Source organism: Lampetra planeri, chromosome 7, assembly GCF_965212315.1.
Source record: "Lampetra planeri chromosome 7, kcLamPlan1.2.h2, whole genome shotgun sequence".
Classification (NCBI taxonomy): domain Eukaryota; kingdom Metazoa; phylum Chordata; class Hyperoartia; order Petromyzontiformes; family Petromyzontidae; genus Lampetra; species Lampetra planeri.
In genome coordinates, this window is record NC_136113.1 from 16,620,974 (window position 1) to 16,632,885 (window position 11,912).

General features: G+C 55.8%; 1 protein-coding gene across 1 annotated transcript in view; it reads left to right on the forward strand.

Annotated features, from left to right (window-relative positions):
* EHBP1 (EH domain binding protein 1) overlaps nucleotides 1-10,154 on the forward strand; it is an 85,829-nt gene extending 75,675 nt beyond the window's left edge. The window contains 4 exon segments of the mRNA XM_078596573.1: nucleotides 1,775-1,874; nucleotides 3,732-3,805; nucleotides 5,057-5,171; nucleotides 6,888-10,154. Of these exon segments, the coding sequence (XP_078452699.1) occupies nucleotides 1,775-1,874; nucleotides 3,732-3,805; nucleotides 5,057-5,171; nucleotides 6,888-6,978 (380 nt within the window). The 3' untranslated portion in view covers nucleotides 6,979-10,154.
* Nucleotides 10,155-11,912: the final 1,758 nt, after the last annotated feature.

The window sequence follows — 11,912 nt, forward strand, 5'->3', positions numbered from 1 at the left end:
TAGCTCATCGGGTTTCTCCAGGGTAAATAAAGATTCTGATTGTGACCGCCACTGTTGTGTCGATGGCTTCCGTGGCCGGCTCCCCGCATTCATCGGATCTGCGAGCGGATGTCGCTGTTTAATTTGAGCTCTGCTTGGTGGCGGCGGCGACGATAGACGCCGCTTGTCAGGAGCCGTGTTTTGATAGCTCTGTGCTGTCCTAACTGGTTTGACGAGGGACTGTTCGACTGACAAGGAGCTGTTCTCCTCCGCCGTGTTTGTGCGAAGGGATTTGGAATAACAACCGCTTTGAAGAATTCTAAATGTAGCCCGTTTCTAGTACACATATTTTTTTTACTCGTTTGGTTTTTTTTTTTCTCGGTTGGCTGGATCCGCGGATTACAGTGTGAGCGAAAACGTGGGGGGGGGGGGGGGGCACGTCGTTCGCCATGGGGGCGCACGAGCCCAACGCTGTCCTCTCCGCGCGGTGCCGTGAACCGGTGTGCCGCGCGAAGACGAGACCGTGCCTCCTCCGCCTCCCGTGCTCTCTCTTGCACAATCTCCCCCACCGCAGCCCCCAACCCCAACCCCCACCGTCGGGTCGACCGCTCGCGCTCGCGGGTGAGTCACGGAAGTGGCGCCGTGGCGGCCGTCGTGCCAATTTTGCCAGGAAAAAAAAAACGTGCGGCAATTGCGAACGCGCGCCGTTTGGTAACGACCGCACGTACGTAATACTCACTTGCGGGGTGTGCTCGCAGGTGCCCTCGCGCGTGTTGGTTACTTCCACGTGAACCGCGTGTAACCGCGTTCGCGTTACGCCCGTGTCACAAGCGGTAGCAACAGGGGTGTTCCCGGGAGACCGGGTGTTTTTATAATTTCTGCAGTCTACGTCCGATGCAAGTAAATAAATAAGAGTGCGGTCCTTGCAATCACTAAGCCTCTCTCTTTCGGGCATCGAATAGTGCGACGAACTGATGGCAGAGTATTCTTGGTTCTTTCGGTAAAGTCACATAGAAGGGAAATAAAGAAAATAATTTTCTTGCTGTGGTTTTCACACCTGATGATGATTGCTTGTGTTGCAGTCGAAACGTCGTGAGAATTGTATTGTTTGATTTTTATTATTTTATTACTTCCCTTCTACGTGACTTTACCGAAAGAACCAAGAATATGAATCCCTGCAGTCACGAAAGCTTTAAATCGAAATTTGATGGCAGAGTAGTCGCCCGACGTCCGGTTTGCGGAACCAGAATGGGTCGCTTGGCCGTAAATGAAATGCCGAGTGCCCCCGAGCGTGCCGTCGCAGCGCCGAGCTACGTGCGTGCCGGCGTTTGTCGTCGGCGCGCGGCTTCGTTGGACGACGGGGCTCGTCGAGTAGCGGTTTGGAGATGATGATGATGTGCGTTCTTCGTATCGAGGTACAGGTTTGGTAGTTGCCAGTGGTTACGTCTTCATTTATGTTTGGGACCGTGCGTGTGTCTTGCGTTGTCGTGCAGTTTTGTACCCTCCCGTGTTTGCGTCGTGTTCTTTGTGGTGATGTGTGTTGCGTCGTCGTGCTGGCTATTGTGTCGCTAAGATGATTTACGTGAAGGATGTACACGTTGGGTCATTTCGCCATGTGTGTTTGCGGCATTTTATAATTACGTGCGTTTCTTCGGTAAACTGGTTAACGCTCTGACGTGCGTCTCGTGCCATCGTGCCGGTCCGTATGGTCGCGGCGCCGTTGTGCCGTTGATCTGGCGTACGCGACGGCGCGCGATGTGTGACAATTGTGACGCCGCCGTGCCGTGCCGTGCAGGTCGCAGCAAGGAGGAGGAGGAGATGCTCATGCAGGAGTGGTTCACGCTCGTAAACAAGAAGAATGCGCTCATCCGCCGTCAGAACCAGCTCAGCATCCTGTGAGTCGCGAGCGGCGTGCGCCTGCGTGCGTGCGTGCATGTAGGCATACGGGCGCACACACACACCTCCACACCCGGCGCTCGAAGGAGGCATTGGAGAAGAGGAGGCGGCGGAGGAGGAGGAAGAGGCGGAGGGGAGGAGGGAGCAATTTGGCCTGTACTTGATTTCAATAACATTCATGCCGTGAATATACTGATCCCATCGTCGGTATATGGAATTTTCACCTCTGGCTCCGGGCCAGCGATGAGTGCTACTCTGCGCACATTTGAGCAGAGAGACATTTTGACCTGGCTGTTTCACAGCCTTTAAAAAACGTTGGTGTTTTTTTTCCTAGGTGCTGCTGTATTATTTTACATACATTTATGTTTTGAATGCTCTCACTGTTGCTAATTAGTGCCAATCATCGGCTGGTTGGGTGGATAGTTTGTTTTTATTTCCTCTCCTCCTCCTCCGGAGCTCGCACTCTGAGAGCCGTCGGCTCGGCCTGACCAGGCACGGTATCCTCACGGCACAGTCTCTTCTCCAGCATGACTTCGCCGTTCCTGTTCAGCCCAACTACCCCATTGTTTCACTTCTTCCCTTGTCCATTAGCCGCTGTTTAATTTCCGACGTCGGTATTTTCGACGTTACGTGATTATACGTCACGTTTTTATTCGGGCGGTGACTGTAGAGCACTCGCCGCTTGTTGCAGAGGTTCGCGGTTCGAATTTGGCGGCCGCCCTGATGAATACCGCAGTGTGTTAGCCGCAAAAATACGACCTGCTGGTCCTCTCGGAAAAAATTCAACCGCGTGCTGCCAAGGCCACATTCATCCGTTTATAGCCAATTCTCTTGAGATGGTGGCTTCCTCCTCTGTGACCCTGGGGCCAAACTCGGATCGGCGCGTCGTGGGCTCGGTGCAGGACAAAGCGCCGCTGCCTCCTCCCCTCCCCTCCGGCCCCGATTACAGTCGAGAGCGCGGAGGAGCGAGCCCTTCACGTGCCGCGCATTCCTCGCCGGCGGTGCCCTGTGCTACGGCCCGAGGCAGGGTGACGGCACGGTGGCACCGCTTGTGCCTCGCAGTAAAAGGTCTTCCGAGCTTCGATTCCCGACTCGGGCGCTCTTCTGCGTAAACTTCGTCGGGTTTTGCCCCCTGTTCCACGTGGGTTTCCTCCGCCGGGACGCCGCAGTTTCCTTGCACAGATAAAAAAAAATCCCAAAAAACCGATCTAATTTCATTGTAGGTCTAAGTTTCACCGCTAATAGTTGCCACGCATACATCACTTATTATGAACACCGTATATTCCAGATGGATCTCGTCGGCACTTTTGTGACTCGTTAAGTTGCTTGCATGATCTGTTTTCTGTTGTCCAAAACACCGATCTTCCTGCTCAAGCGAGTGATAGGGCAATTCGTCGAAGAGTGGTTCCGATTTTGCTGATGGCAAGGGGGACGATGGGCTGAGACGGCCCTCTCTCCAATGTTTTGGTCTTGTTACTTTCCGATCGAGTCATGAGTTGGCCAGAATTGTTCACACTCGCGATGATCCGTGACATCGCCAATCTAGAATTTGTATCCAAGCTCTTGGCCTGGCCATCTCACAGGTTCACTCCTGTTAGAATGAGTGATGAGCGATGCAACGACGCAAACGCTCGGGAGGTGAAGGCAGCCGGGTGAGTGGTGACCTGCCCCTCCTGAACATATGTTGAAAAGAGCTTGATAGCTCATCGGATTTCTCCAGTATAAAAATAAGATGCTGATTCTGACCGGATCACGTGCCGTGCTGGTCCCAATAGGCACTCGCTGATGCTCTTTGCTCCCGTCGGTTCTGGCGCGGGCGTCATCGTTGTTGTTGTTGTTGTTACCGCCACTCACAGGGAGAAGGAGCACGACCTGGAGCGACGCTACGAGCTGCTCAACCGCGAGCTGCGTGCCATGATGGCCATCGAAGGTGCGCGCGCTGTCGCAACACTGCAACAACATTTTGTGTACGCAAGGCGTGCAGACGCAACACATCGACGCGCGGACACGCAGACACCTGATGCTTGACGTAGCCATGTAGATGCACAGCACAGGTATACAACAGACGTGACCAGAACACGCACGGCCTATGCGCGACGTGACACATACCGCAGTACATTTTGTTACATGACTTGTCACTTGACGCACACACGGCACTAACGCACGCACGCTGCATCGAGCGCCTCTGGAGCTGCGACTTAGTGGCGTGCGTACGACCCTCCTCCTCGTCTGCCACACGGCCTCTCGCCTAGTTAGGCACGTTTTATCGATACGCGTTGGCGCAGGGGCTCGCGGCGGCGTATGGCTCTGCATCACGACAGACCTTCATTACAGAGAATTAGGGGCAAACGAAGTGGAGAGGGGGGGGTTGCGATGGGATCGTCGCGTTCCATTTTAATTAGACATTGAAACAGTTGGGACTCGGCAGAGCGGATAAACATCTATTATCGAGCGGCGAGTGCTGTTATCTCCCGTCCCGCGAGGAAAGGGGCATTTGCTAGAAGTAATTGAATGGGCGGAGACGATGGGGGGGGGGGGGGGGTGATTGACAGCTCCCAGCCAGGGGGAGGGGGGAGTAAGCGGTGTTGCGGGGGAGGGGTGGAGGTTTCCTCGTGGAGCCGAGCGCCGGGAGGGGGTGGCTGTGTGTCCCACCCCCCGCTCTGCATACAAGGGGGGTGGGGGGTGGGGGGCGGGCGGCTCTCGGAGCTGAGATGTATCCACGTTCGGTGAACAACCCGATTTTTAACGTGGCGGTGTTTTTTGCGCAATCACGGTGGCTGAGGCTGACACCAACAACTCTCGCTACGCCCGAGAGCCTACTTTCAGCGGAGGTGGCTGACGCCTGGATTTGAACCCAGGGCCTCGGCGCTCGGCAGCTCGGTGCACGGAGCTGTGAGCAACATTTGGGGGGGTGGGGGGGGGTGTTTTCATTCTGGAGTCTATGGGATGTCATCTCAGCTGGAGAGAGAGAGAGAGGCTACGCACAAGGTGCTGTATCCATTCCGCTGATACCGTGCAGCCCGTTCGTCAGGGCCCGTCATGGGAATATGGAATTCTCGCCCCCGGTTGGTTGAGAGTCGCTATCGGAGGTTGAATTCTGACCCTCTGCTTGTTTGAATGGGGGGGGAGACACCTTTGGCTTTGACATGTACTCGTGTGTGTGTGTGCGCGCGCGTCACAGACTGGCAGAAGACGGAGGCTCAGAAGCGGCGTGAGCAGCTGCTGCTGGACGAGCTGGTGACGCTGGTGAACAAGCGCGACGCGCTCGTGCAGGACCTGGACGCTCAGGAAAAGCAGTGAGAGCAAAGACAAAGATCCCCCACCCCCCCCCCCCCGCGTAGCCTGCATAGACTGTTGGGGCAAGTGCTGTTAGCGAGGACCCAGCAAGGATGAACCGGCATTGCAAAGTATCTGTGTGTGGCTAGCACCACGCCCAGCCACTTTTGTCTCCCCAATGCTGATTGTTACGCATTGCACAAGGTGATTGTGTCATAAGGCCGAGTCAACCTAAGGGAGGCCATGAACTATATCTGATGTCACTGACCGCTGATGTTATCTGTGGCCAGTACTCAAACTCAAGTAGCCAGATGAATAGAATCAGAAATTCTATGAGTTACAAAGCTCATTTTCACACATCCAGTAGAATAGGGCAGTACACTTACCGCTTGTGCCACAACTCCCTGAGCACACGCATACACGTATACACACACACTCGTACACGTATACACACACACTCGTACACGGCACTTTTGTGAAGGGGTGGTGTTGCCAATGGCCATCGATGTTTTGTCTCGTAGTAAGGAGTATAACCCAGGTGCCAAGAACCCGAGTTCATTGTTCCCGCTAAACACTGCGGCACAGGCCTGTCTTGAGAGTGTGTTGCAAGTTTTACAACACGGAGCTACTCCCATGACCAATCGTTGAATTAGATTCTAACTATCGTGTTAGTATCAATGAGTCAACCCATGGCATCTGGGTCTGTCCCGTGACCTCCCGCCAGCGGGCGTTCGACACTTCACGTGGCCTTAAAGTGCACATAGCCTGGCACGAGCGCCGTGGTGACGACACCGCCACTTAGCGGTTGTTGATGGTGAAGTCGTAGTTTACGCACCGTGCTGTGATCCCAGCTGCCCGAGTTTTATTTCTCGCCACAGCGACCGCAATTGGTAATTGAACCGGTCCAGTGCCCCTTCACCACACCACCAGCCAGCATTGACCACAACCCCACAAGTGGCACGGTATGGGGAGGCCTCCATCCAGCAGTGCATTGACAGAGGCTGTAAGATATCATGCATTAGTTTATATGTCATGCGATTTGGTTCTTGGAAACCTGGCAGCCGCTCTCAATGTTACACGCGCCACGACGCACTACGAAGCGGTGCGGGTTCATACAGCGTCTGGACTTGATCGAATCTCGGCGGCGTAGAAAGATGAGTCGTCGTGATACGATTCAGGACAAGTGGTACAGTCGTATAGGACGCGCGAATAGTTATGGGGTCCGCAGCGATCCAGGCGAGCGTGGGAATTTCTCTCGCACGGGACCGGCGTCGTCCGAGCTCGCGCACTTTTTGCTGTCCGCCTGCATCTTGATGTACACGAGCGGCTACCTGTGGCTCGCGTTGCGGATTACAATCTCTTATCACGCACACCCCGTACGGCTCAAAGGCCTCCTTTGTGATGTTTACGTTTGAGAGGCGTGGATTTTGTGTCGTTCTGTGCAAGCGGCCGTCAAACCACAGCCCCCCTCCCTCCCTCCCCTGTGCGCCAGCGGCGTCGCTCGTCCTGCCGATTGGTCGTCCGTATTTTTACGCATCTACCAATCAACCGCTGCTCGCATTATGCTTTGTGTCAATTGGAATCCCCCCCTCAATAGCCGTGACTCGCTGGGGTGCAGGAACTGAAATTTAGGAACCACCTTTCGCATTCCCAAAAAAATGCAAGCAAAAGCGTGTCGGTTGCGGTGTGTCCCACCCACGGGGTCACCTGACGCGTCTCCCTCCCCGCTCCGTCAGGGCTGAGGAGGAGGACGAGCACGTGGAGAGGACGCTGGAGCAGAACGTGGGCAAGATCGTCAAGAAGGACGACAAGTGCAGCATCCAGTAGCGCCCGGAGGAGACGCGTCACGCGCACCTCCCTCTCCCGCTTCCCCGCCTCTGGGCCGTCGAGCCGCTCTCCGCGTCTCACGACGCCGGCCGGTTGCGGCTCCCACTCATAAACTCGCGTCTCCTGCTCTTCCCGGGATGCGGCGGAGCGCGAGAAGCGACTCCGCGGAGCTTGGCGGTGCCCGTGACGATGTGGGTGACGCCGGTGGGAGGGGGGCGTCTCCGCTTCCGGCAGCGGGACACGGGGGGGGGGGGGACTGCTTCTGGATCACGACGAAGGCCGCGCCGCCGCTGCCGCCGTGCTCTTCGGCCGTGCGTCCGAGATCCCCGTGTCGGGTCGGGCTTAGCCCCGGGGTCTGTGCAGCCAGTGATCCACTTTAGGCCCTTAATGGAGCAGTGCGGTGGCTCGAACCTCCGCGCCCGCCTATGGCGGCTGAGGGAGTAAGAAAGAGGTGAACCGCCAGTCTCCGTCTGACTTCCGCTGCGCATGCGAGGTGGTGCCGTGTGCTTTCGCTCATTGGACTCTAGAGCGCTTGCGTGTCGTTTCCGTAATCCTAGCCCCCCCCCCCCATCCTCCCCGGGTCTGTCCCCACCAGCTCCTTGCTGTTGATTTTTTAATTGCGCTCATTTTTGTTCTTGTTCCTCCCCACACCTGCGCGAGGAATTTTTTCTGAGCGTCTACGTTTGGGGACGACGTTTTATCGCGAGAGCGTCGCGCGCACGAGGCGGCAGCGTGCCGGCCCCGCGCTGTCGCCGTTGTTGCAGAGAAGCGACGTCCGTCGTTGACGCCGCTCGCCGAGCCGGCAGGTGGAGTGATGGTCGGACGGACGGACACACAGACACACAGACACACACGGAGCCATGCAAAGCCTTTGGGGAGAGCCCCGTGCCACCGTAATGGAGCTGTCATGAAACTTGGCGATCCCCGTGCAGTTTTGCCGCAAAACAAATAGGGTTCACTTTTGGTTTGCCTAATAGGAAACCCTCACAATGCGTGAGCGAGGAGCCTAATAAAGGCCGGGCTTGTTAAGCTTCGGGCTTGTTAGGGCGAGAGGCAGGCTTGCTCAGGCTAGGGGGAGTAAGGCAAGATGTTAGAACTACCACAAGGGCTAGGCTCATTATGACACGGGCTAGACTTGCTGGGCCTTGATTAACAGAGTAGGCTTTGTAAGGGTTAGGTCTAGATTGGCAGGTGATATGGTAAGCACTGGGGTTAGGGAAGAGTACGAGACCAGGTGTTTGGAGAAGGATTAGATTTGCATTACGGATAGGCCTGTGTGTGGATTAGGGTTTAGAGCTAGGGCTTGGTGAGGTTAGGCTAAACGCTGGACTCGTTGGGTTTTTGGGGCTGTGTTTTGTGAACATAGACTATCCTTTCCGTAAGTCGTGAACGCTGCGCTAAAGTGCGACGGATTTTGCGGGGTCTCCGTCTCTGGTTTCACATCTCAGTGTCGTCGCCTCTTCTCCCAAACGTCACCGCTCTGCGAGCCTAACGGACAAACGGCAGGCGTGAACTTTCAAAACTGCGGCAGCCGGCGTCGGTGGAGCGTTCGCCGATTCGTCGGCCCGCGCAGAGAGGGAAGGCGGTGGCCTTCTGAATCGAGGCACAAGAGGCGGCACCGATATGATGGTGTCGGGGACTATAGCCGATCCACAAATACAATAAATAAACAAGAGCGAGCAAACGAATCTAAATTAAAGAGCAGCCGTGAATGGTGCGAGTGTTTTAACTTTTGGGTGGGCGTTGTTTGCGCGGGTGTTGGGACGGACGGTCGGCGTGTGTGTGTGCGTGTGTCGAAGGTGACACGCGGGCGACATGGATTCTTGAGCGAGAGCTCTGAAGCGCGAAATACCGCCGCTGTAAAAAAGTGCCGCACCCTATCAGTCGCTCTAATCCTATCCCAGCCCCCCCCGCCAGCCCCGGTCCTACGCAGCGTACAGACGTGCCCATTGCCACCTGGAGCCAGCCCCCAAAAACAACTCTGATTGGCTGCAGCATTTTAGTTGTTACCTGCATCTGCGCGGTCAGAACCTGCAACTCGAGTACGCAACGGCTCAAGGGCGGCACAGATAACGGGGAGTTTACGCAATGTAATGGTGACATTGCTGCCAGGAGATCGGCCCGGTTGCTGCGACTTGCCGAGACGCTGTGTAAAAGCTTCACGCGCAATCCATTTCGAGCGACATTTGGCAATTGGGCGGAATGCCACTCGGCAGCACTCTGCCACCACAAACGATTCTGTCGAGTCATCGCGACACGATGGGTGGCAATCGGGTTGAGGCAATTCTCAACCTGATTGTCGCCGATCGGAGCCACCATATCTGCCATGCAAGATGATGGCTAACTTCACCATGAACTCCCCACGGATTTGTAGGCAGTTTCATAAAACACCTGGATGCGTGATATCTTCCCTTTGTTTCCCAACTAAATCGGTGTGAACTTAACTCCAGATATTTTGTTGCACCAACGACTGACCCCTTCTGACCCCCGCCCTCGCATCTTCGCCTCGCGACGGCCTGGTAGACAGCTACAGAGTTGTTGTTGAATCGATGGTAGAACGCGGACGGGAGACTTGCGACCAGCGCCTGCACACCAAGCGTAGCTACGGACCGGGGAAACGTTCAGGCTGTCCTCGCAAACAGATCTCCGGCAATCGTCGCCGGAGCGCTGTTTGCCGAAAAAGCGAGCTTGAAACGTTGGGTAGCCAGGTGACCTTTACGTGCGATCCGATTGGACGTTGCCAATCCCATCTGCCACGAGAGGGAGCAGCGAAAAGAATTGTTAAGGATCTGGGCAACCAAAAAGGCTGAACGATCGGAAACGTCGCGGCAACATTTTCCAGCGAAGACGGTTGCTGGCGGCGACAGCCCCGAAGTTTCCGTGAAGCGTCGCGGCCGCCATGCTGGTACTCGGCTGGGGGAGTTGAGTGGCGTGCCTTGTGCTGGCCGGAGTGGCCCCGGAACGCCGATGGGTAAACGCGAGCGAGGCTGCCACAGTGCAATACTGTATTAATGAATTTTAATTAGTAGTCAGTGATAGTAATGGCAATGAACGTGGCGTATTAAACGCGCGGTCGAATCGATTGGAGGGGGGGGCGGTGAGTAAGACTTGCGCGTGTGTTGTGTCCGCCAGCAATGTGCGTGTGTTTTTATAAAAAAAAAGAAGACCATTTGAAAGGTGTCGCGTTTTTTATTTGTGCGTCCGTGTTTTCAAATTGTGCCGCGCACCGTTTACCGCTATACACGTGGAAGCTTCGCGTTCTGTGCGGGTGCGTGGTGAGAACAGGCGAAAGGGGGGAACACGGCCACATTGTGAGATGATGTTTGGCATTCTGTGCATCGGCCAGCCTGCGGCCCATGTCGGGGTCCTCACGTCGGCTCTCCTTACCACCTACCAACCTGCCAGCATCCACCCTTCTTGCCATTCATACCCATTGATTAATAATACAAACTATGATGTACGTATACGTAGTCTTCTTTCACAGTACATTGCCAAGCGCGCTCATCGGAGGTGCGATACGTGAGACGATGAGTCCATTGAGGCCATTAAATCGACTCGTTTTATTGTGGTCGAGACCTTGGGAGTCCCTCGGTCCCCACCCCCCTCCTACCCCACACGCAGCGGGGACACGGACGCGTCACAGGCCCCACCCGTCACGTGTCCGTGGATGCCGGTAGCGTCACAGGCCCCACCCGTCACGTGTGCAGTCGGGCACGCGGGAACGGCTGCATCTGCAACTCGTTTTCGCGGCGCTTAATCAGATTAGTCGAGTGCTATCGTTGCCCATAATCGGTAGGGTAATTCATCACTTAAATAGTCGGATAGCCCAGCTCTAAATAAATCCACTAATCGTTATGCAAAGAAGCCTCTGCTTCTCAACAGGTTTTCATGAGTGTTCTCCGTTGCTATGTTGGGCCAACGTTCTTCATAACCAATCGCTTGGCTTCTCTGGTTTTATCCATCTGCTATTAAAGTACAAATGCGTCCTGTTTGCCGCACCATACACTTGGCGGAGAGGCGGAGGAGGGGGGGCAGGTGCGAGCGTGTGCTGTGTCTCTTCACGAGGCCACCACTGCACACAACGTCGTGGGAGTCGTGGTAGCGAGTCGTGAGCTCGTTACGGCAAGCCGGCAGGGAAGGTCGGGGCACGTGTCTAGGATGGGTGCCACCTTGCTCGGTTTGACTCGGCAGCTTGTGTTGACAAGGAACTCGGTTTTTGTTTTTGCCAGACGCGTTTTATTGAAAGAGAGAAACACGGGGCTAGGTAGAGCGTGAACGGTGAGACGGGAACGCGAAGGGTTCGAGCGCAATGGAAGTGACTTCAAGAGGCGAGTGGGGGGTGTGGGGGGGTGAGGGGGTGTGGGGGGGTGGAAGACACAGGCGAGAGATTAAAAGTGCGAGTCTTGCACCGAGCGTGTGTTTCGCGAGCACGCTGTCCGCGTCTGCGCTGCTGTATGTTGCAGCATGGAGGTGGTCATGGCTCCCCGCCTGTGTTTGCTGTTCTGCCTACCCCCCTCATCGTCACCCCTCATCCGGGCCCCTCCTCGCCTCCACCACAACCTCCACCACAACTTCCACCAACACGCGCCCTGCCCCGTTCGCCCTGGCAGAGCTGCAGTCGCTCCCCGCGAGTTACTTTCTCGCCGTCTCGGATCTCTGGCGTTTTCTATCGTGAGAGAGAATAACGGACTCGGACTTGATGCAAAGCCAACATATTTCCTCCCCCCCCCGCCCCGAACGCGTTTATTTACTCATGTCGAGGACGCGTCAATATTTGTCCTGGCTTTATGCGCGTTCTGTGGCCATTGCGTGCTGATGATTTGGTAATTGCTCCAAGAAGGCGTTTGAGAACGCCACTGCTGCGTCTGGAGTGTGCCTCTAAGAGGAGGGGCCGGGGGGCTGTCATGCTCGCTCAGACACCCCCCCCCCCCTAA